This window comes from Staurois parvus, unplaced genomic scaffold (genome assembly GCF_062004578.1).
Source record: "Staurois parvus isolate SC_StPar_1 unplaced genomic scaffold, SC_StPar_1.0 ptg000082l, whole genome shotgun sequence".
Taxonomy (NCBI): Eukaryota; Metazoa; Chordata; class Amphibia; order Anura; family Ranidae; genus Staurois; species Staurois parvus.
The window spans coordinates 4,982,657-5,009,225 of NW_028317878.1; the positions used below are offsets into that span (position 1 = coordinate 4,982,657).

Here is a 26,569-nt window from a genome sequence, read left to right on the forward strand (position 1 = left end):
GGGCTCATATACAGTGCAGCTGATAAACTGATGTTCGGGAGCTTTTCTGCGTTGTTTTCAGCAGCCCCTGAACTCTCCCTAATGTCTTCCTATGTGTCCATGTATAATGTGCCGTTTACAGGCAGTTGAGTTTACAGTTGTTGTTTTGAACGCACCAAACTTGCGTCCAGGAGTAGATTTTATCAGCGTTTCAAATGCCAAACGCTTGTAAACGCGGCTAACCGCGTTTATAAACGTTTTCGTTTAGAAGTGTTTTAAACTGTTCCATATCCAAATGCTGTCCAGAGCCTTTTTTCATCATCAGAAATGCATGCAAAGTGTTTTCCATTGAAGATTAATTAGTGCTGCGCTATCTCTGGGTGATAAACTCCTGTGATGTTAATACCCCACGCAGTGTACAAACTTGTAAATAAATATACATAAAACAAAAATTATTGAATAGAATGCACATGAAAACATCCAAATTGTGAATAATAGTGAATACCACCCAAACGTAAAAAGGTGTAACCTAGGTACACCACTAGAAAAAAAATAGGTGACTATGGGTGAGCAAAACACATAATTACACAAAACAAAAATGATTGAATAGAATGCACATGAAAACACCCAAATAGTGGATAATAGTGAATACTACCCAAACGTAAAAGGTGTAACCAAGGTACACCCCTAGAAATAAAATAGGTGACTATGGGTGAACAAAACACATAATTACACAAAACAAAAATGATTGAATAGAATGCACATGAAAACACCCAAATAGTGTATAATAGTGAATACCACCCAAACGTAAAAGGTGTAACCTAGGTACACCCCTAGAAATAAAATAGGTGACTATGGGTGAACAAAACACATAATTACAAAGTAAATATAAATATATGAATATATATATTACTTCTTTTTGAATTGTGCCAAAAAAAACGTGATATGATCCTATTGAGGATTCCAAAACTCAGTGATACAAATACAACACAAATAATATCCTGCAACTGATTAGTTGCTATAGGAAATGCTCCCAAAATGTAAGTGTTCACAGTGAACATAATAAAGGATAGGTGGAAGTGAAAAAATAAAATCTAAATAAATAAATAAATGAATATACAGTAGAAACTGGTGTGGAAAAATAAAATAAACTGCAAAGTAACTTCTGCAACACACATCTGTTACTGAAATCTGCTGAAACTTACGGATTCAAGTGAGATTTGTGAAAAAATAAATGAACGTGAAATCACAAACCAGTGACCCCTAAATCAGGGGTATGTGAAATAGATGATGTATAAGTGACATAAATAATATGAACACAATGGGCCATGAATATCATACAAAAGACCCGATGGAGACAAGTCCCATAAACTACATATATACTTCAGCCAAAAACGTAAAGTCCAATACTCCTAAAGACGGTGAAGGTGTCTTGTAGTTCTTAAATAGTGTTGGTATTGTGAAGGTGAATACGCAATGTAATAAGATCCAACACTAGGCGAAATGCCCCCTCACCGCCATGAAGTGACCCTGCGGGGACAAAAAGCCTTTCTCATATATTATCGCATCAACCAGGAACCAGGATCCACTTCCACAGATATCAGGTCAGCAGATGGGTCAATCCCCCTCACTGGTGGATATCAGCACAGCAAGAACCCTCTCCAGAGAAGTATAAGAACAGCCAAAACTCATACAGGAATATAAAAGAAAATGCTCCCATAGTGTAATAATGTTATGGATTTAATAAAAGAAACAATCAAATGCCCACTCACATGTAATGAATTTACTTCACCACGTTAAGACCCTGAGGAAGTCACGTGTTAGCGTGATGTAACGCGTAGGACATGGTGATGTAATTTCCTGTGCGGACGCCATCTTGGGACTCCAATACAATCCCATGCAAGTATACCCACAGCATGTGGTTTAAAGCTTATATGATATTACATGTGAGTGGGCATTTGATTATTTATTTTATTAAATCCATAACATTATTACACTATGGGAGCATTTTCTTTTATATTCCTTCCGGCTGTATGAGTTTTGGCTGTTCCTATACTTACTACTCTGGAGAGGGTTCCTGCTGTGCTGATATCCACCAGTGAGGGGGATTGACCCATCTGCTGACCTGATATCTGTGGAAGTGGATCCTGGTTCCAGGTTGATGCGATAATATATGAGAAAGGCTTTTTGGCCCCGCAGGGTCACTTCATGGAGGTGAGGAGCATTTCACCTAGTGTTGGATCTTATTACATTGCGTATTCACCTTCACAATACCAGCACTATTTAAGAACTACAAGACACCTTCACCGTCTTTAGGTGTATTGGACTTGACGACCCTGCCTGTCTCCCCTGTACTACACTGAATGTAATGCAGTGCACATCGCACCGCATTACATTCTTTTCCGGTATAAATGACCGGGAATCTGTCGAACAGGGACCCGAAAGTGATGTCATATCACTTTCAGATCAGGAGAAGAAGGGGAGCGGATGTGTCCGCTCTCCTCCTCCCTCCCCTATACCACATCCTGCAGCAGCCACCGAAGCAGTCTTGGGCCCGCAGATGGGCAAGCGGAGCCCAGGACATATAGCTGGAGAGAGGCTGACACTGTGGGCTGTGTGGAAGCAAACAGGCGGCAGCAACCCCTGAAAAACATCAGGGACTTTTTTATACACAAAAAGTTGCATTTTGGGTTCTATCGATTTCAATGGAAATGCTGCAGAAAAGCATATAGTGCATTTTTGCTGCATTTTGCATTTTAAATCTGCCTAGCAACAAGAAAAAAATTTTAAAAAATTTTTTAAAATGCAAAACACTTCAAAAATGCAGCAAAAACGCAAAACTCACCACAAACGCATGCAGAAATAGATCAAATGCAAACTGCATAGGTGTGAACTTAAGGTAAGGAAGAACTTTTCTATTTTTACTGATGTAAAAATAGGGGGTAAAGGTTTCAGCATCTACATGGATGCTGCAGCCAGCACTTCAGTGATTGTTCCAGTATACCAAGCCTATTAGGAGGAGAGTTACTAAAACTGGTGCACTCAGAATCTGTGTATGGTAGCCAATCAGCTTCTAGCCAGCTTGTTCAGTTAAGCTTTGACAATAAAACCTGGAAGCTGATTGGTTTCTATGCAGAGCTGCACCAGATTCTGCACTCTCCAGTTTTAGTAAATCACCCCCTTAGTATCAACTCCATTCATCAGCCAAATGTGTGAAAGCCCAAGTCTGTGTGTGCAAACACATGCATAATGTTACATTTAGTCATCTTCACTGCAATAGCTTGCTATTGAGCTTGCAGCTTCTGAAAGTGAAAGAAAATAAAGAAATCAGGATTCTAGGCTAGCCATGCACTTGTAGATTTTTCTTGTTCAGATCGATTTACTTGATTTTGCTCTGGAGAAATCTGCACTGTTGTATTGAGACAGTTGTAACACCAAGAGCTGTACAACTGTCAGCACATCGACTGGATCCAATTGGATGCGTTCATTATTCCTCCAGCAATTTTCCACCATGCTCCTTTCATTTTTCAAAGTTTGATGGGCCAGGTGGTGCCGACAAGGCCATCCATGGCTCAAACTTTGGCTGATTCAGCAGGAATCAGCCAAATCTGAGCCATGTATGACTAGCCACTTTTCTCATTTAGAGCAAAGCTACAGGCTCTCTTGAAAAAACAACCCACCACTCCCATCCTCACATTACCCATGCACCCCCACTGCTTGCTGTAGCCATGTGTTCAAAACCTGTGTTGGATAATGTTAAAACCTATGCAGGCCAACAGCTTCCTCTTCCACACATGACAGTGTTCAGGCCTTGTAACCGCCAGCTGACCTCAAGCACTCCATCCTGGGAGGTCATATATACTCCTCCATACCTGCAAGGACCAGGTTGACCAAGGACTCCAACTGTGCAACACAGTTGTGGGGGTAAAGTATCAGTAGGTGGGGGTTGTTCAAACAAGAGGACCTGGATGGGCAAAGCGACAGATTCTATTCAACAATACTCTGCAGCAACCTACAGCAAACAATCAAATCTCTGCTTTAACTCATGCAGTTAAAACTCTCGAAAGATGACTTTCTTGCTCTTTGCTTTCTAATGGATTACTACATGGCATTGGTCTACATTGCACCAGCTCCTGAAAGTGAAAGAAAACAAAGTACTCAGAGATTGGGATTCTTAGAGATTATGTCACTTTTCTTGTTTAGGGCTGAGTAACTGGTTTCTTTGTAAGAAACCTGTTCCCTGATTCCTGAGCTTTGAACCATAGACTGCTTGTTGAAACATAAGTCCAAAACCTGTGTAAACTCTGTAAGGGAGATTTACGAAGACTGGTGCACTCAGAATCTTCTGTTGCACCTGATTTTGCACTCTCCAGTTTTAGTAAATAACCCCCCTGTGTAAAATGAGCTTTGAACTTATCCAGGACTAGATAAGGTCAAACGTGTCAGTGCTCAGGCAGGATAACTGCATCCTGGGAAGTTATATGCTCCTCCATGCTTGGAAGGACCGGTTTGACCAAGGGCTCTGCTGAGAAACAAAATTGTGGGGTAAGCATCAGCAGGTTGGTGGTTGTTCTTACAAAAGGAACTGACATTATGCCCTAAAATCTATTCAACAATACTCTGCACCTACCAACATCAAACAATCGGTTGTTGGCTTTAGCTCACGCAGTTAAAGCTCTCGAAAGGTGATTTCCTTGGTTGCTTTGGATTACTACACACCAATGGTCTTCATCGAGGTCTCCAAACTTTCTATACAAAGGGCCAGTTTACTGAGCCTCAGACTTTAGGGGGGCCAGACCATGGCCAGTGGGAGTAGAAAATGTCCTGGCATCATTGGAGGTACACTATCTCCCATCTTTGGTATTAGGAGAAATATTAGTGCCCCATCATTGATGTCAGTGGAAGGAATAGTTCTCTATCACTGGTGTCAATGGAAGGGGTAGTGCCCCATCATTGGTATCAGTGGGAGAAATAGTGCCCCATCTTTGGTATCAGTGGGAGGAACAGTGCCCTACTGTTGGTGTCCAAGCAGGAATTATTGCCCCATTGTTGTTGTCAGTGGGAGAAATAGAGCCTTGTATCAATGGAAGCAATAGTGCCCCAAGGGTCGGATAAACGTATGCAAAGGTCAGCAGTTTGGAGACCAATGGTCTACATCCTCGAAGCTTAAATTGATGATATTATTGGTATTACTAAAATGACACCAGGTTGGGGTATAATATAGGCCAGACACATTACACTAATTCAGGAGCTCAAAGGCTTCCGACTGGTTAATGTAGACAGATGTTGAGTGCACCTGCTCCTCTTCATTATTCTCCAAGATCCAGAGATGATGAGCTTATTTGTTCACCTCTTTTCAACATAAACCTTTGAAATCCTAAGAACATAATCTCCTCTCTTGGTTTATTGCTCAATCAAAGATTTCATAAGGGTAATTATAAAGTTTCACATACGTTGCAACACCTGGACAACCATACCTTGCAGTTCATATAAGGTTCGACACCTGATCTATACGAAAATTGACAGAATATGCTCCGAGGCAACGTAGGAGACATGCCACTGCCAAACCACCACCCCATTCAACAGCCAAAAAAACAACAATAATCTAAAGAGACAGTCATGCAATTCTTTTCTACTTTGTTATAATATTTATATATTGCTAGGAGTATCTCCAGCAGACCAGTCTGATTACTAGGGCTGTGGCTGTTTTGTATTCCTAACCTATATAATAAGAGTACACAACAAAAACGGGCAGGGCGTGGTGCACCATACAACAGACACATGCTCTCTCCACACCAAAGCTACACTAACAGACGTGTATTCTGCAAGGCCTGGAAGCTCTGTGTCTGTAGATTCAATATAATACCACAAACGTATATACATCAGAAAGTGAAAAAGAAACAAACAATCCCAAAATTGTAATCAAAACCTGCTACACGTGATCTCTCGGGCACAGCCTGGTGATTTCTGTATCGTAAAAAGGAATAGCTTGCAAGGAATTATGCACGTGGTGATACCTATGCCAGCCGCATGATGGCCCTTATGGTGAATGCAGGCTGGCATGTACGCATAGACCGGGTCAGCTCTATGACACATTTCAACACACCCCTTTTTATGTAAGCTGTACCCACTGATCTACATTACAGAGGTCATCCCCACTACAGGTACATGGCACATTGCACCTACCATCCCTGTAAGAGCCAATGTAGATCTGAGCACTGGGCATCAGGATGCATCTCTAAAGTTACTGCCCCTGTGCACATGGCCTTTGGCTTTTTTTTTTTTAACTGGATGAGATAAAAAAGCTCAGCTCCAGGCATACAGCATTGAGAGATATAGACATGGGGGGAGATTTACTAAAACTGGAGCACTCAGAATCTGGTGCAGATGTGCATGGTAGCCAATCAGCTTCTAACTTCAGCTTGTTCAATTAAGCTTTGACAATAAAACCTGGAAGCTGGTTTCTATGCAGAGCTGCACCAGATTCTGCACTCTTCAGTTTTAGTAAATAACCCTCATAGTGGCAGCTTTAATGGCCATTTCTTTGTGGCCAGTCCTGATTTGTAGTAATCAGGACTGGCCACAAAGAAATGGCCGTTAAAGCTGCCAGCAGACAGAGTAGCCCTCCTGGTAAACCAGTCTTCCAGTTAGATCCATATAGAAGCTGCTCTCCTCCTCCTGGCACTTGACCTTTAGGTCCAAGTGTTCTGCTATGGGTAGTACCAGGCCAAAACCAGAAACAAAGCCACCAACACTCCAAACAGCAAATGTATTGAGAAGACAACATCCTATAGGTCATAAGAAACTGTTTGGGGGACCTCTCAGGGTCCCTTCCTCAAGGCGAAATAACAAGGGCTAGGTCACCTTGAGGAAAAGAACATGTGAGGCCCCAATATGTCAGTTTCCCATGGCCTACTAATGTTGTCCTCCTAATAAATATGTGAAACTCATCAATTTAGAGTGCTGGAGACTTATTTATAATACCATAGCACAGTTACCTCCTTGCCCGATTGGACAATGAAGAAGCAGTGGCAGACTGAGAAGGTTCTCTCTCTGCTCTCTCCTCCTGTCAGCACATGTGCATGCAGCACACCTGATTGGTCCCAAGTATTGCCCCTCCCTCTACCATTCTCAGTTCTGCTGGGCTGAAATCAAGGTTTTCAGGTATTTATACTAGCTGCTTTCAGGTGGTTCTTTATCCCAGAGGCCGGTAGGTGAGAACCCAATCATGTGATCGGCCTACTGGCTCCCAGTCCTCAACAGTAGCTAGGAGCCATCGGTCACAGTGTAGGGGGCGCCGACTGAGCATGCTCCCAACACAGATCAGATACGTGGTGGCGCGACGTTGCAGCGCACAGGTTCATGTATAAGAACGACGGTTGTAATAAAGCCATAAGGGTTGGTTACCTCTTTGGTATAGTCTCCAGGGCCGGCCTCTGTGGCGATGTGTGGCTGGGATGGCGGGGCATGGCTGGGCTGTAGGTTGCTGCTCCTGGCAGGCGTCTGGCTTGGGCCCTCACTGTCACTGGGGGGGTCCGCAGGGCTTTCCTCATTGGTTCCCAGCAGCCCGCTGACCGGTCCAGCCTCAGCATCCCCGGGCACGGCGTGCACCAGCCAGGCGCTGAGCTCAGTCCTGGGGATGCGGGGGTCCCCCAGCGCCCTCACCTCGTCCAGCAGCCTCCTGGCGGTGAAGAAGGAGTCCAGCTCCGGGCTCTTGGGGTGCAGGCTCAGGCTGTGGAAGGGGATGGGGCAATAGGCAGAGCTGCTCCCCAGGATGATCTCCCGGATGGGGGGCAGGTAAGACTCCAGATCCACCCTCACCCCGACCAGGCTCAGCAGGATGGTGAACTGCAGCAGACCTTCTGTCATATACTTCTTCAGATCCTTCATTGTATCCCTGCCGGGCCGGGGGGGAGCGCCTCACTTCCCTGGAACAAGTACCCTGCGCTCAGCACTCAGCATCACCGGGGGTGGGGGGGAGCAGCCGGCGATGGAGCGCCTCCAGCAGCAGACAATAGAACACGCCGGCTGCTCCGCTCCTCTGCAGTGAGACACAAAGACACCAGAGCGCAAATACACCAAGAGAGCCGGGAGACGGCCAGCCGCGCCCCCGCATCCCTGTACACGTGCACGCCCAGACAGCTGCCCTGCCGGGAGCACTGCGCATGTGCCGCCTCCTCAGGCACCTCACATTGTATCTCCCACAATACATGGGTGGCCGAGTACAATCTGACCAAAGTCCTATATTGTCACACAGTCATCACACTGTCCATAGGGACTGCACTCTACTCATGAGGATACATGTTATACTTTATATTACATGTACCCTACATGACATGATCCATTGGTCTACAGTGGGGAGTGGGCTCCAAACTGGGACCCATAGGCCGGATCCAGCCCTTTGCTTGCCTATATCTGGCCCTCCTACTCCTAAACCTCCTACTGATACAAGGGGTCACTATTCAGCCTACTGACACCAATGACGGGGCATAATGCTTCCCATTGACACCAACGGTAGGGCACGATCCCTCCACTGACACCAGTAACAGGGCGGTATTCCCCTCATTGACAACAACAATGGAGCATCATTCTTCCCACTGACACCAAGGAAGGGACATCATTCTTCCCAATAGGACTTTGTTTCTCCCACTGATACCAACTATAGGACATCATTCTACCCATTGACAACAATTATGGGGCATCATTCTACCCATTGACAACAATTATGGGGCATCATTCTACCCAATGACAACAATTATGGGGCATCATTCTACCCACTGATATCAATACACATCGATCCTCCCATTGACACCAAGGATGGAGCATCATTTTTCCCGGTGACACCAGTGGGGCATCATTCTTCCCATTGGCACCAATGATAGGGCATAAATTCTCCCATTGACACAAAAAATAAAGAACAATTTCTCCCATTGACACCTATGATGGAGCATTATTCCCCCCCCCCCATTGACACCTATGATGGAGCATTATTCCCCCCCCCCCCATTGACACCAATGTTGGGGCATGATTCCTCCCATTGATGGCAATAATGGGGCATAATTCTTTCCAATGACACCAAGCATGGGGCATCATTAGACCGATTGACACCAATGATGGGGAATCATTATTCCCACTGACACCGATGATGGGGCATCATTCCTCCCATTGACAACAAAGATGGGGCATCATTCTTCCTATTGAAACCAAGGATGGGGCATAATTCTTCCCACTGACCCAATAGGACATTGTTCCTCCCATTGACACCAACAATGGTGCATAATTCCTCCTATTGACACCAAGCATGGGGTATCATTCCTCCCATTGACAATGATGGAACATCATTCTACCCATTGACAACAATTCTGGGGCATAATTCTTCTTACTGATACCAAGGAAGGGGCATCATTCTTCCCACTGACACCAAGGAAGGGGCATCGTTCTTCCCACTGACAACGAAGATGGGGCATCATTCTTCCCATTGACACCAAGGATGGGGCATAATTCTTCCCTCTGACACCAATAGGACATTGTTCCTCCCATTGACACCAACGATGAGGCATCATTCCTCCCATTGACAATGATGGAACATCATTCTACCCATTGGCAACAATTTTGGGGCATCATTCTTCCTACTGACACCAAGGAAGGGGCATCATTCTTCCCACTGACACCAACAATGGGTCATAATTCCTCCTACTGACACCAAAGATGGGGCATCATTCCTCCCATTGACAATGATGGGACATCATTCTACCCATTGACACCAATGATGGGGCATAATACCTCCCATTGACATGGTGGTAGCTGCCAGTGTCAGAGAATCTAGCTCAGGTGTCTCCAAACTTTCTAAACAAAGGGCCAGTTTACTATCCTTCAAACTTTAGGGGGGCCGGATTGTGGCCAGTGGGAGTAGAAAATATCCTGACTTGGGAGTAAACAATGCCCCATGATTAGTATTAGGGGGAGTAATAGTGCCCCGTCTTTGGTATTAATGGGAGGAATAGTGCCCCTTCATTGGTTTAAATGGAAGGAATAGTGCAACATCATTGGTGTCAGTGGGAGGAATAGTGCCCTATTGTAGGTGTCAGTGGCAGGAACTATACCCCACTGTTGCTGACAGTGGGGGAAATAATGTCCCAAGGGCCAGATATAAGCAAGCAAAGGGCCGCATATGGCCCCCGGGTCGCAGTTTGGAGCCCACTGATCTAGCTGCATGTAGACAGGGTGTGTAAACATCTGCAGCTTTCAGAAGCACAGACAGATTTGTACAGGGTAAGTGCAGACGCATCTTGAATGGCACACAGGAGCAAAACAATACAACATTTTGGCACATCTTCCTGGGATGTGTGATGTGAATTTCCCAGGAGGCTGTGGCTGGCTGATCATACATCACTTTTGCCTAGGCGAGAAACCTAGAAATGGGGGGTTGACCTATGAATAAAAAAAATAAGTTATTTCCTTATTAAAATGACAGAAAGAACAAAAGGGATAAGTAGATGAAAGGTAGATGATTTGTGTGAAGGTGAAGGATGTCACACTGCAGCTTTGGAGCGGTAAATAGGTACAGGAGTGCCTAGGCACGCTCACTTACCAGGAAGTGTGGTGCTTTTTTTGCAAGAGGAATTCGAGACATACAGTAAGAGGTTTTTCAGGTTTTTCAATTAACATTGCTAGATGCTTTCTATAATGTAGCAAATCTTCACTTTTTGAATTCATGTCCACTTTACATTTACTTCCATATTAAAGTGATAGTACAAGTTTACAAGTTATTCTGCTCCATTTGTCATTTTGTTTCATTTTCATCAGATTCTAAAAAGGCAGCTGAAGTGTGCACAGCACCACCTAGATGACAGAAGGGACAATCAGGGAATGTGCACGTCTATGGGGAAGCGGGGGATGCCATTGATGTCATCCAACACTTGGCACTTGGCAGAGTTGCACTTCCCACAGAAAGGCAGGCAGGGTGGGAGGCAGAAGCATGGAGAGGAGGAACTGAGACTGGTGAGGAGGAGGAGGAGGGAGTTGTAAGCACTACAGCCCATCAATGTACAGACATGGGTTACATGTGACAGCTTTTGTCATTTTTAATTTCTCAAGAAAAGAATAAAGGGATACATATCCTAAAGGGTTCACATTCTACAGCAATGTTCTGAGAGTAGTGCAGTCTATACTGAGTGCATCATGCCATGTATTCATGGATCATGGGCAATCATGGATCATGGGCAATCAAGGATCATGGGCAATCATGGAGCATGGGTAATCAAGGATCATAGACAATAATGGATCATGGGCAATCAAGGGTCATGGGCAATCAAGGTGCATGGGCAATCAAGGATCATGGACAATCATGGATCATGGGCAATCATGGATCATGGACAATCATGGATCATGAGCAATCATGGATCATGGACAATCATGGATCATGGGCAATAAAAAGATTATTTACAAAGTTGTTGCCTCAGGTGCATCTCAACATCAATGGAGCATGCATGTGAATACTAGTGGGCACAATTGGAGAGGAAGTGCAGAGTGTGGAAATAGGAACTGATGTAGTACTATGGTAGAGATCACATGTACTCACAGATGAATTTATACTTCCTGCCCCCCCCCCCCCCCCCCCCCCCAGGCCAACTGTCTCATGCTAGCAACCCCCTCTTACTGGCTAGCCTTAGCATCACACTAGCCAGAGCAGACATCATAGCCACACAAGGCACATGGAGGCTAGGAACAAAGAGTGTGAGACAATCTGGTCTTTTTTTTTTGCTGGCTATACAAGCCTTGATTATCTCTTGTTCAGCACCATCCACACAAAGCAGCATGGATGAAGGAATTTCCATTGCTGGCTATTGTATTCAGCAGCTATAGCACCCATAGCTGCCTGAATACATTGGTGCTGCTGAACAGTGCCTGAATCCGATAGGATGGAGTCACAGTTTGGCCGAGAATTTTCCACCCAGCTCAACTGATTTTTAAATTGACTTTTGCCAAGCTAGGTGGTGCTTACAAGGCCACCCACAACTCATATGTTGACAGATTCAGCAAGAATCAGCAAAAGTTTGAGCTGTCCATAGCCAGCCTTTAGTCTGTACACCTAGAAATGTCAACCAGAAGAGGAGAGAAAGTTCTCACCTTTCTCTGCTAGCAGTTCAGGTTTAGTGTACCGACTCAGGGTGGATGAAATATGAGCACATAATACAATACACAAAAATCTGTGCAGGGAAAGTAACAATTACAACCCAGTTTAATTGCACTGGATTTAGTCTACAATATTTTATTATAAACAGGAACATGTTCCTGACAGTCCACAACATGATGTGTGGATAGCTGCATGCTGCCCCCGGTAGTCCTGCACGCCTAGGCCAGTTCTTATGTTGGATTTGGAGAAATTTTTCCCTGCATTTAATAAAGTAGCTAATGTAGCGCTCTTTTGGGGGGGTTATGAGAAATGATCCTCCACAAACAGGATATTGCGGTAAACCTCTAGGTAAATAAGAGAACTAGAACCTTCACTAAGTGGAAGAGTGGGTTTGATAATAAAATTGGCAGTGCCTCCACCAAGGACAGGGCCTCTGTGAGCAGAGGGGATTCCCTTCCTGGGGAATTAAGCAGTAATCTAATCAAAGTAATTGGAAGCATAGGATATACTGTAAGCAGCATATAATATCAATCATATGCAGTACATGCACACAATATAGAAATAAATCAAGCTTTATATAATAATTGATTACAAACAGTACATACAGTACATCCAGGGGCGGACTGACCATTCGAGCACTCGTGAAATGCCCGGGGGCCCCATGAAATGCCCCTAGTACCTTTATTATAGGCTTATTTGGGTGTGCTTTGAGTGTGGGCAAGGACAGAGGGGCCCCATGATCCCCTATTGCCAGGGGCCCCATGAATTGTCAGTCCGTCCCTGCATACATCCAATGTACAGATATTATAAGCAAAGACCCCGAAAGGAGTCCTGGTGTAATTGTGCACATACAGTATACCTGGGTATATGTAGTTTTTTATAGAGATACCTCCAGCTGAATGTTGCAGCAATGTCCCATTGCAGGGGCCCCTGAGGATGATGCAGCATCTTCCTTTGTGTTAGAGACCTGAAGACAAGACCTGCTGTGATGAGGAGACACAACCAGCTGTTACCCAACCAGTCTGGAACACAGTCCTAGTTGTCTGACACAATGCATGTGAGATTGTAATAGGACCCTCGACTTGTAATACTCTGTTTATTATGAGGATTCATCAAATTACTCTAGAAGCTATGAGTAGCTGCAGTTAAACTATTAAAACCTAGAAATACTTGCATAATTGTCTCTTCTGATCGGTATTAGTAGCATGGAAAAGACATGTGGCTGAGACATTTTCTCTCAATCTAGTTCCTACTCCCAGGATATTTTCTCAACATATCAGTAACAGAACTACTATTCATCATTGGGTATAGCCACTAGTGGGCCAACAAGCCTGGACCTAGTAATGAAGTAACTGGAATCAGGACCCAATAACAATTTTGAAGCTACCTCAGACGGGAATATAACCAAGACCTTATTCTTGATCTTCACTCCTTTCTCTTTGAACAACTATAGGATTACAGTAGCAGCTGCACCTGGCCAGGTCCTCACCACCCTTCCCTTCCCTATTTCATTACCTCCTCTTTTCCACCTTCCTTTGTACTTCTACCTTTTTAATTTTTTCTTTTCTAGTTATTTTTGTCTTTGCTGCACAGTTGGTATCCTCGCATTTTATGTTTCATGAAAGCACCAGCCTCCTGCTTATGAGATTTATGTGAATATAGTGGGAATACTCCCTTTCATCATATTCTCGTATTCAGTGGTGTATTTACCACGAGGCATACAAGGCATTTGCCTGGAGCAGCAATTTTAATGGGGTGGGACTGCCCCTGGAAGAAGTGGCAGGAGGGACAGGGACCTGGTGAAGAGGATGTATGGATGGATGGCTGGCTGCAGGTTAGTAATTGTGATTGGGCGGTGGAGGTTGTTGGTGATGGGGGGCAGGGGGGTGATGGTGGGTGATCAGTTGTTGGCGGCTGTGGTGGTGGTCGAGACTTCCACTGGAGGTGTTACTGCAGTCCACAGCGCTCCAGGCAACACTCAGAGCTGATTCCACACCTGATGGCACACTCAGAGCTGACGCCACACCTGATGGTACACTCAGAGCTGACTCCACACCCGATGGCTGGTGATCAGTTATCGGTGGCCGGGGGGGTAGCAGCAAGCACGGAGGATGGTGGCGATGGGGTTGGGGGTGTTTGTGGTGGTGTTGGCAATGGCAGAGGGTGGTGGTAACGGGGAGTGGGTGTTGGGTGCTGATGGAGGGTGCCCAATTCTTGTGTTGCCAAAGGCAGCACAAGAAGTGAATAAACCACTCTCGATTGATATCTGAGATCAATTTGCCAGTATTACATCTGCTCGGCCATTTTTGTTGTGCTTTCCAATTCATCAATGCAAACACCAACCATTTTAGTGTCCTTCCACCAAACTATACATGTTTTCAGTTTCACTTTCATTGTATCAACCTGATCAAAACTCAATAAAAGCATTGTAAAGCTAACTGAGGTAAAGGCACAGAATAGACGTTCAGGCGAATAAAGGTAATAGCAGGTATATTATGATGCCTCCTCCAAATCAAGAGTGGAGGTTCACTTAAAAAAGGTAAGGCCCCACGGTGCGGGGTCAGGTTATACAGCTGGCGGCGGTTCGGAAGCGGGAACGGGAGCGCCGACTTTTGGAGCTTCATTCTCTGTTGGCCTCTGCTGACGCTCCTTGGAAGTCATTCCCATCCAAGGCCCGTAAACGTGCCCGGGACACCCTGGCAGCAGAGTTGGATCTACTCGCCTCTTCAGAGGCGGAGCGGGCCCTGCGTTGGACCAAACACAAATTTTATTCCTGTGCGAATAAGCCTGGTCCGATGCTGGCCAGGAAACTCAATTCTGTGGGGAAACCCCACAAACCGATCCGGTTGCGACTTCCCGTGGGTGGCTGTACTTCTAATCCCCAACAGATTGTCTCCCGTTTTGTGGACTTTCTCTCACGTCTTTATGCTTGTAAGGGACCGCCTGGCGGTACCACTAGCACTCCACTGAATAGGCGTCCCCAGCGCACGGAGTCTAAGTCCCAGGGTGCTTGTTCACCAGGGCCCCTGATGGTGGGGATGGACTTGGAGCCCCCTGAGACCAGGTCGTGGCTACTGGGTGCGTCCGTCAGTGGTAGTGGTATGCGCCAAGGGCTCCCACGGGGAAGAGTCTGATATGAGGAGGTCAGCAGACCCCACTGCACGGGATGGATGGATGGATGAGCAAGGTCAGACGGGCCGGGTCGGTAACAGAGAGGACGGCAAGGTACAAGGCAGCGGGCATAGAATAGTCGGGTCACACGCCAGGTCAGCAACAGCAGGTCAAATCCAATAGGGGGCATTCAGGAGAGAGGTCAGGCAAAGCAAGGGTCTGGGCAGGAGAAATACAGCAAGGTCAGGTACAATCCGGGTCAGCAACTTACAATACACAGGTTCACGGATACAGGATACAGGTAAGACCAGAAGGCACTCAATGACAGCTCAGGGTCGTTTAAATATCCCGCCCTGCGCTGCCATTGGTGCCCAGCGGGCGGCCGCGGCTTCTACTGCGCATGCGCGAACTCGAACGCCGCGGCCGGCCCGGACCCAGTGCTCGAGTCCCTGCACAGGGCGGCACACTGCGCCTGCGCCGGGACCATCGCGGCGGGGATCGAGGGGATCCCTGACAATGCTAAACCAGATCCCTTCCCTGTGGCTCAGGCAGAGGCATTTTTTCAAGACCTCCAACTCCCTGGACTATCTGAGGCAGCGCAGAAGGCCCTCAATGCCGGTGTTACCGTACTGGAAGTGCTACAAGCTATTAAATCTCTACGGTCCACCGCGGCCCCAGGTCCAGATGGCTTTTCCGGCCTCTACTATAAGAAATTTGCAACTCTGTTAGCACCCTTCTTGACTGATTATTTTAATGAGTTACGACAGGGCTCCTTGCCCTCTCCAGACGCGCTTAGAGCTCATATCTCTATGATTCCTAAGACAGCCGATGATGTACAGGAACCGCAAGCCTTTCGGCCCATTTCTCTTCTTAATGAAGACCTGAAGATATTAGGCAAGATTCTCAGCTGTCGTATCAATAAATGTTTGCGTAGCCTGATTCACAGGGATCAAGTGGGTTTCATCCCTGGGAGACAGGCGGGTAATAACGTTCGTAAGGTGGTTCATCTTATACATTTTCTACAACAACGGAAAATACCGGGATTCTTACTGTCCTTAGACATATATAAAGCCTTTGATTCTCTATCCTGGGACTATCTGCGGTTTGTGCTGTCTCGCTGGGGTTTTGGGGATTCTATTCTTTCTTGGATTCAAGCCTTGTATTCTTCCCCGTCGGCTTCCGTTAAATACGCTGGGTATTTCTCAGATTCCTTTCCTATTTGGCGAGGTACGAGACAGGGATGCCCCCTGTCCCCAGCACTCTTTGTCCTGGCGCTTGAGCCGTTGGCTATGGCGCTCCGGACTGATTGCAATATATCGGGGTTCCATACGCTGGACAGGAGTTCAAGTTGAACCTTTTTGCAGATGATGCCCTCTTGACTCTCACTAACCCCTTGACGACGCTTCCAAATTTGCAACAGGTTCTTGAGCGCTTCTCCTTGATTTCGGGTCTCTGTATCAATTTGGATAAGACTGTCGCGCTTAATATTACTTTGGCCTCAGACTTGGTTTTGCGCCTACAGTCCCACTTCCCTTATAAATGGGCTTCTTCTTCTCTTGAATATCTAGGCATCCGCTTGACCCCCACCTATGACTCACTGTTTGCTGCAAACTACTATCCACTGCTTCGCTCTGTGTCCTCTCTTATGCATTTTTGGCAATTTCCGCACCTGTCATGGATTGGACGGATTAATTCAGTAAAAATGACCATCTTGCCGAAACTGCAATACTATTTTCGCACCCTCCCAGTGAGGGTTCCTCCTCATTTCCTTCGGTTGCTTCAGGCAAAGATTATGTGTTTCATCTGGGCCAATAAACGCCCCAGAGTTCCCAGAACTACGCTTTTTGTCCATAGACTTCAGGGTGGCCTTGGGGTTCCCAATGTTACTAAATATTATCAGGCGAGCCAGATCGCCCCGCTATCTATGTTGCACGCTTCCTCAGACATACCTCTCTGGGTCCTCCTGGAACTACCTAATTGTGCCCCTATTGCGATATCGACACTTCTATGGCTTCCCTCTGCCCTGCGTCCCACGGCACTGAGTCCGATTTTGCTCCATGGCTTGCAAGTGTGGGACTCGGTACGTTACTCCAGTGGCCTAATGTAACCTTTTTTGCCTTTGCTCCCAATCACTAACAACCCCCTCTTCCCACCAGGTTTAGATCAACCAAGGGCGTTTTCTTGGTGGGTGACCAATGGTTTTTCCCAGATACGACACTTTTTGACCTCTCGGTCCTTCCCTACCTGGAATTTTCTTCAGGAGTCACGGGATGTCCCTCCGGCGGAGTTTTTTCGTTACCTTCAATTGCGGCATTGGCTGATCTCATTGCGGGGCACGTCTGTCTTCCCGTACCAGACAACTGCCTTTGAACAGCTTTGCCAACAACGGCCAGGCGCCCCAGGCCTTACTTCCCTTCTTTATGCAGCTTTGAATAGACGCTCGCCGCATACTTCTCTTTCATATGTCGTTCAGTGGGAGCGCGACCTGAGAGTGGCCGTGGATCCGGAGGACTGGAATGAGGCCTGGTCACTCATAGCTAAATGCTCATTTAATACGACCACGTTGGAGGCAGCCTATAAGGTATTGTTTTGCTGGTACTGGGTTCCGGCTCGGTTGGCCCAGGCTAACCCTGCCTGTAGTGATCAATGTTTTCGGGGTTGTGGCCATCGTGGAGATGTATTGCATATCTGGTGGTCATGCCCGAGGCTGTTTCGTTTTTGGTCTCGTGTGTTTGGCCTCCTTTTCACCTTGTTCCATCTCTCCATCCGCCGGGATGCTCGGTATGCTTTGCTTCATTGCCCCATGCCGGGCCTCTTGGCTCATCAGCAGAAGTTGGCTTCCTATCTGTTTTTATCAGCCACTAGAACAATTGCTCAGGCCTGGAAGAGTCCGGTTGTCCCTCTTCAGGGGGTGCGGGATCGTATGACCACTATGATGCTCAACGAACAGATGTCGAGTATCCGCAACGACTCCCAACATAAATTTTTGAAAATGTGGGAGCCGTGGTTGCAATATGCCTTTCCCACACTCTCCCCGGCTAGTCTGGGGATGTAATGGCGTTCGGTATTGGTGCTCTTGGACCCCTGCCCCTTGCCCCTCTCTTTTTTTTTTTCTCTTTCTCTCTCTTTCTTTTTCTTCCCCTCTTTCTTCTTTTTTCATTCTTTTTCTGTTTTGGTGTGACTGGACAGCTGCATTTAGTTGTTATAGTCTGTTACAGTAATGTTTTGTAATTTATGTGCCATTGATAGCCCCTGCATGGGCGTACCTTTTGCCCTGTTGGCATTAGAGCACTGTTTTTCCTTTTTTTTTTTTATTTTGCATTTTTTTTATCTGTGCAATTGATAGCCCCTGCGTGGGCGTGTTTTATTGCCTCTCTTTTATACTGTTTAAAAATTAATAAAAACCATTGAAATAGAAAAAAGGTAAGCCCATTAAACTGACATTTTGGTACATGTTGTATGGATGAACCACCTAAAGATTCCTTACATCTCGAGGACGCCAATTGTGAGATCTCTGTGCTGGATCCCACAGTTGCACATCATCTGTGACCAATATGAGGTGGCCAGACAACAGTCAGCCCTAGCTGGTCTGGAACATAGAAAATGTCAAGAATGGCAGTCACAGAGCCAAGAACGAAGCTAAAATTCTAACATTAAAACAAAAAAAAATAGGGTAAACAGGTAAGAAAGGTAACAATATATTTACCTTTCCCCATTCTTGATGTCACCAACTAGAGAGATCCCATGGAATACAGAGAAGCCCAAAATGAGATGACGCTACAGCACAGTGTAGGAGCATCCTCTAGCGAGATTTGAGCTCAGCATTCCTCAAGATCTCAACTGAAGGATGGTGACTCACAGGTGCCACGGACAGAAGTCTGGGTAAGGTAAGTATATTAAATCCTTTTTTTTCCACACAACACATAAAAACATGATAATACCATGAAAGTGTCAAAAAATATATAGTGAGAGCAAAGAAATAAATAAACAAGCAGCTAGTACAAAGTGGCAAACCCTCCTATTCCACTGAAAACATACACATATATAGAGGTGCAGCGCTAATATTGATCTATGTGAACAAAAACAAATATGTGAACTAATATCCAGTATCATAAATAATAAAGTTCAAAAGAAAAAGTGCAATGTCCAGCAATAATGTCTGAATTAATGGTGATCAACGATGTGAAGTGACATCTGTGAAGGGTTCATCTGTGACAATCCTCCAACACTATGCACTCACCAGGTACAGTGGGGATCGAAAGTTTGGGCACCCCAGCTAAAAATTTGTATTAATGTGCATAAAGAAGCCAAGGAAATATGGTAAAAATCTCCAAAAGGCATCAAATTACAGATTAGACATTCTTATAATATGTCAACAAAAGTTAGATTTTATTTCCATCATTTACACTTTCAAAATAACAGAAAACAAAAAAATGGCGTCTGCAAAAGTTTGGGCACCCTGCAGAGTTAATATCTTGTACTGCCCCCTTTGGCAAGTATCACAGCTTGTAAACGCTTTTTGTAGCCAGCCAAGAGTCTTTCAATTCTTGTTTGAGGTATCTTTGCCCATTCTTCCTTACAAAAGTCTTCCAGTTCTTTGAGATTTCTGGGCTGTCTGTCACGCACTGCTCTTTTAAGGTCTATCCATAGATTTTCAATTATGTTGAGGTCAGGAGATTGTGAAGGCCATGGCAAAACCTTCAGTTTACGCCTCTTGATGTAATCCCCCGTGGATTTCGAGGTGGGTTTAGGATCATTTGTAGAAGCCATCCTCTCTTTAACTTTAGCTTTTTCACAGATGGCATCAAGTTACCATCCAAAATTTGCTGAAATTTTATTGAATCCATTTTTCCTTCTACTCGTGAGATGTTCCCTGTGCCACTGGCTGCAACACAACCCCAAAGCATGATTGATCCAACCCCATGCTTAACAGTTGGACAGAGGTTCTTTTCATTAAATTCTGTGCCCCTTCTTCTCCAAACGTACCTTTGCTCATTCCGGCCAAAAAGTTCAATTTTAACCTCATCGGTCCACAGAACTTGTTTCCAAAATGCATCAGGCTTGTCTATATGTTCATTTGCAAAGTTCAAACGATGATTTTTGTGGTGAGGACGTAGGAGAGGTTTTCTTCTGATGACTCTTCCATGAAGACCATATTTGTACAAGTATCTCTTTATAGTGGAATAGTGTACCACAACTCCAGTGTCTGCCAGATCTTTCTGGAGGGATCGTGCAGTCAAACATGGGTTTTGAATTGTTTTTCTCACAATCCTGCAAGCTGTTCTGTCTGATATTTTTCTTGGTCTTCCAGATGTTGCTTTAACTTCCACTGTTCCTGATGACTGCCATTTCTTAATTACATTCCGAACAGAGGATATTGACATCTGAAAACGCTTTGCTATCTTCTTATAGCCTTCTCCAGCTTTGTGAGCGTCAACTATTTTCAGTTTCAGTTTTCTAGACAACTGCTTAGAAGAACCCATGGTGCTGATTGTTGGGGCAAGGTCAGATGAGTCTGGGCATTTAAAACCTTTGAGATTGACATCATCTGCTCTTCCCAGATGATGATTGAGAACAATCCATGACACTGGCAGGTCTCAGCTTTGCAAAGGGGGCAGTGCATGCTATAAATTCTGCAGGGTGCCCAAACTTTTGCAGACGCCATTTTTTTGTTTTCTGTTATTTTGAAAGTGTAAATGATGGAAATAAAATCTAACTTTTGTTGACATATTATAAGAATGTCTAATCTGTAATTTGATGCCTTTTGGAGATTTTTCCATCTTTCCTTGGCTTCTTTATGCACCTTAATACAAATTTTTAGCTGGGGTGCCCAAACTTTCGATCCCCACTGTATGTATATGTTTACAGGGTCCTGCAATTGTTTTTTTTTTTTTTGTTTGATCATTGCACTGACATTCACAGTGTCCTGTAAATAATGGTCACTATTGCACATTTAATTAGTTTTACGCCCGTTTTAGGAACTTTGGCCATGGGTCATTTAATTGAAGTTTGATATCCAAATTCAAATTCAGTAATATTAATATACATTTTCTGTCATGAACACCTTTATAATGGTCACTTTTTTGATCCAGAACAAGGATGCGATGTTTGGTCCTCAAGAAAATGGCACCCGTTCTCGCGCCTGAGGGCTATTTAAGCTGTGCACTGTGATGGCATCAGTCTGAGGCGGATCCCTTTGAGAATGTGTGTGTGCATGAAACGCATCAGGGTGGAGCCTACACACTGATGTCACGCCACCGAGTCCATGCGATGGTCTGGCGGCCATCTTTGTGAGTGTTTGTTTTGTTGTTTTATGCTCCACGTGGATGCTTTGAAATTTTACAAATAAAAAAATACTACACTATACACTGTTGTCTTTGGGCTCTGGTATTTGACCTTCTTTTAGAATTTGCCACATTCGGATCGATCGCTGACTGGTATAGGGGAGGTCCATTTCCAGGAATGCCCATATAGAGCCCAGTTGCAGTGGACGTCATTTGGGTATTTATCTATTTCCTGCAGTAGAAAGGATACATCTCTTGGAAGGATTTCCACACAGTCTGATTATTTCTTGCTTCTGGTGAGTGAATAATGGTGGAGGATTGTCACAGATATACCCTTCACAGATGTCACTTCATATCGTTGATCACCATTGATTCACACATTATTGCTGGACATTGCACTTTTTCTTTTTGACTTTATTATTTATGATATTGGATATCAGTTCACATATTTGTTTTTGTTCACATAGATCAATATTAGTGCTGCACCTCTGTATATATGCTTATGATAATACCAAGTACTAGGCAGGATGTCAGGAAAAGCATTGATTTGTTCAATATGGTGGTCCAGTGTTTTTTTTAAGTCACCATAACAGTTGCCCAACTTAACAGACATCAGATCTCTGGTACCCAGTATATTGACTTTAATGTTGCGCCTGTTGTACTAACATGCAAGAGCGCCAGCATCTCCTCTAAGAGTGAAGAAGTGACCATGGCAATACTCATTCTGAATGCAGGTGCTGGAATGCTTGCATGTGACATGGTGCACTGCCTGGAACATCCATGCAAATAAGGAGTTTTCTCTGAATTTTCTGATTGTATACTTGTCCCAGGTCAGTGACTCAGAAAGTATTGAAAACAGTGGGCCAGAATAACAGTCAATAATTTAGCATTGTCTAATGTAGGTCAGACATGGCCATCCCCATATTTCTATAATGACAGACTAATTTAAGAATGTATATCATTTTCCTAAACACTGAGGGGAAAAAGCCTGGGGTTTTCAATTTCACCACAAAGGGTCATTTATTTACGTTCTCCTTTACCAAAATACTTTTTTCTGTTGGAATAGAACAGGGTGGGTTCTCTACCAGATTTTATTGCTGTATTTCATTGCTGAGACATCTACTAACTTCCTGCCATAGTAAACCTGACCGAGGTTCCAGTACTGGCTATATGTTCATACATACACACAACAAAGAGCAAATAGTCAATCACATATTGGGTTGTTTCATATTATCCTTCACTTGAAAACAATCAAACAATACTGCTTAACTAAGAAACAATCAATTTAGTAGAATTCAATCAGATATTTTAGGTTGAATATATTTTTTTATTGAAGAAAAGGATTTTAGGGTACAGAAATGAAATAAGGGGGGGTTAGGGGGACATAAGAAAATAACCAGTATCATCCGTTAAGAACAACACAGCTATTGTCATACATAGGCATGAAAAGAATCAATAACATGCCAAAGCATGGAAAATGGCTGTAGCATATAACAAGTAACGGTCAGATAAGAGGAAGTACGTACCTTTCACCAAAGGTGAAGGCAAACAATTTAGCCTCGAACACCAAATGACTAGATACTTGCATGAGCAAAAAAAAGGGGGGCAGGGTTAGTAGACACAAGGTCTCCCAGGAAAAGTAACATTGTCATTGGACATAAAACTCCTTGAGAGGGGGGCTTTGAAATGGACCCAAATGAAGAAGTATTGATGGGGTAAAGGATGGAAAGGTCCCATCCCCAATGTCATATAGCTGAAACTATTTTAATGAGAGTTTCGCTTGCGGAGCTTCTCCAGCGAGGAGCAGTGTAGCCATATAGGCCATAATTTATTATGTTTTTCCCAGTTGTCTGTTTCCCCAGCTTGCATTTTCTCCATCAACATTATGTCATTGAAAATATCTACCCATAGGGTTACCGATTAAATGGTAGTTGATTTTCAGAATTTGGAGATGAGCTGTCTCACAGCCGATATAAAAAATCTCAATAGGCATGATTTTTTTATTTTATAGAGCCCAGTAAAATAGAAATAGAAAAGGGAAGAGACTCGTCATATACCTCATTGTAGATCTGAAATACCTGAGTCCAGAACAGGCAGATTCGAGCACAGTCCAACCTCAATAAAATATTTTACCAGGATGGATGGCCCTTTCAGTGAACATGATCAATTCAGGGGCGGACTGACCATTCGGAAACTCGGGCACTGCCCGAGGGCCCCCATGAGATGCCCCTGGTACCTTTCATAGGCTTTTTTGGGTGTGGTTTGAGTGTGGGTGAGGACACAGGGGCCCCATGATCCCCTATTGCCCGGGGGCCCCATGAGTTGTCAGTCCGTCCCTGGATCAATTACATGTTGGAGCAATCGTTTAGTGCAATCAATTTGTAAAAGATGCAATCTTTTTATCAAAGCTATCATTATATCTCATGATCATGTTGTTAAAGAGGACCCTGAACTCTGAAAGCTGTGCCTAAAAAAGGTGATTGGAGGAGGGCAAAGTATTGTTCAGTGGTCAACCTGCAGCTGATTTTTTTCCCATTGCTGACTTCCCACATTGGGGGGGGGGGGGGGGGGGGGTTACTATAACTGGTGCACACAGAATCTAGTGAAATAGTGAAACCATGCACAGCTGCACCAGATTTTGTGTGCTTTAGTTTTAGCAAATCGCCCCCATTGTGTTTATGTATGGAGGGAGGTGCCAATCTTGTTAGTAGAGTAGGGCTTTGCTTTTTAGTGTCAGAGCTGCTCCTCTGATGACTGGCAATCTGATCACAGGTTAGAGAAAAATCAGAACGGGTGAAGGAAGAACAGAATTAATAAAGCAGAAGAACCACCAATTACCATTTCACCCAGCAATTTACATACCCGAGCTTAGTGGTGCTCTGCCAAGTACAAATTCTGACTAATGTTCTGTGTACAAGTGATATTTGCCCATTCATATGAAATAGGCTGCAAACTCTTCCCTGCGGTCCTGTCTGATTTCACATACCAACTAAAAAGATGGGAAGAACTTGTATCCCTTTATGAAGAACAGAGAGCTTTCAGCCCAAGTCACAGAACCATGTTGTAGGGTTCTACAAGCAACTTAGTACCTGGTTTGACAAGCACAGATAAATCAGTCCTATGCATTAACGATTCTCACATCTGTATCTTATTAATAAAAGCTGCAGCCTTTATAGCCTCAGTCTCAGCAGAGGATATTGATCTCATGTTTCCTTTTGACCTTGGCCTGGTCTTTTAACATGCATAGCTTGCTGCTTCTGTACCCATTGGTTGATTATTGCCAAACTTGGGTTGTCTGAGATGTGTTCTCTGCCTGCAATTACCCTGCACTACATTTGGACTCTTGTTTCCTACTTTTTCACCACAACACTGCCATCAAGTACTCCACTGGAACTGTCAGACATATCGGCATGGATGTCACTCCACTTCCTTAAACTCATTCTTTCCAAAACTGAGCTCTTAGTATTCCCTCCAGCCTGGGCCCCCTCCCCTGACTTCTCCATCAAGATCAATAACACAACCATCAGTCCCTCTCCTCATGCCAGGGTACTAGGTGTAATCCTAAACTTCCATCTGTCCTTTCAGCCCCAAATCCAATCACTGTCCAAATTGTGTAGACTTCACCTCCGCAACATCTCCAAGATACGCCCGTTCTTAACCTCGGAAACCACTAAGCAACTTATTCACTCCCTTGTTATATCTCGCCTTGACTATTGTAACTCCCTCCTCATTGGCCAACCTCATCACAGGCTATCCCCTCTTCAGTCTATCATGAATGTTGCTGCCAGACTCATCCACCTTACTAACCATTCTGTATCTGCCACCCCTCTCTGCCAATCCTTCCACTGGCTTCCCATTGCCCAATGGATAAAATTCAAAACATTAACAATAACATATAAAGCCATTTATAACTCTGCCCCAAATTACATCACCAATCTTGTCACCCAAACTGTACTCTCCGCTCCTCGCACGACCTCCTATTCTCTAGCTCCCTTGTCTCCTCCTCCCATGCTCATCTCCAGGACTTCTCCAGAGCTTCCCCCATCCTCTGGAACTCTCTACCCCAATTTATCAGACTATCGCCTACTCTGGTCACTTTTAGGTGATCTCTGAAAACCTATCTCTTCAGGGAAGCCTATCCTGCCCTCAGCTAATAATGGAATCTTCTACTCCTCCTACCAGTCCATCCCCCACAGTTACTACCTTTTGTACCACTAGCCCCTCCCTCCTAGATTGTAAGCTCCAAGGAGCAGGGCCCTCTTAACCCTCTTGTATTGAACTGTATTGTTGCTGTATTGTCTCCCATTATATTGTAAAGCGCTGAGCAAATTGTTGGTGCTATATAAATCCTGCATAACAATAATACAATAATTTCAAGATACTGTACCTCTTCCCTGTTTGGTACTGCACATATTTTGCCTATGGAATAACCCCCAGTTATCACCATTTCACCCATTTGTTTCAGCAATACCTGGTCACCAGGAGAACATAGGTTGAAAATGTACAATCTATTCTGCAAAATGCGTTTTATGAGGAGCTCCTTTCTAATTGTAAAGGGTACAAAGTGTTTCCAGATTTATTAACTGTTATCCAAATTTGTTAAAGAACAGGGAATGGATTACCCTCTTCCAAACACAATCTAGACCCCATTTTTCAACTTCCAAAAGCAATAATAACATGCTTAGAGCAGTTATAATTTTTTTTCTTAAAAAAATAAACATGTTATATTTACCTGCTCCTCTCTTCTGAGTGCCCCCATAGCAAGCTGTGTGATGTGGGGGCACTCATGTGGGCACGTTCTTGAGCCTTCTATAGACACATACAGCGTGGCTTGACCCCACCCCCACTCCCTCCTCACAGACACCCTTTGACAGCTGCAGAAGCAAATGGCTTCCTCTGCTACCTCTGTGTCCCTTGTGAAGAGGGAGAGGGAGCAAAGCTTCAGCATATGGGCAGAGCTCTGGATCAGAAGAACCAGGCATGTATTTAAGAGGGTGAGGGGCTGGTGGGAGCCGATCATAGAAGGTTTTTTACCTTAATGCAGAGAATGCATTAAGGT

General features: G+C 44.6%; 1 protein-coding gene across 1 annotated transcript in view; it reads right to left on the minus strand.

Moving 5' to 3' along the window:
• NFE2L3 (NFE2 like bZIP transcription factor 3) overlaps positions 1–8,084 on the minus strand; it is a 71,828-nt gene extending 63,744 nt beyond the window's left edge. Inside the window, exon 1 of the mRNA XM_089669922.1 lies at positions 7,387–8,084. Within this exon, the coding sequence (XP_089526048.1) occupies positions 7,387–7,869 (483 nt within the window). The 5' untranslated portion in view covers positions 7,870–8,084. The remainder of the gene's footprint in view (positions 1–7,386) is intronic.
• Positions 8,085–26,569: the final 18,485 nt, after the last annotated feature.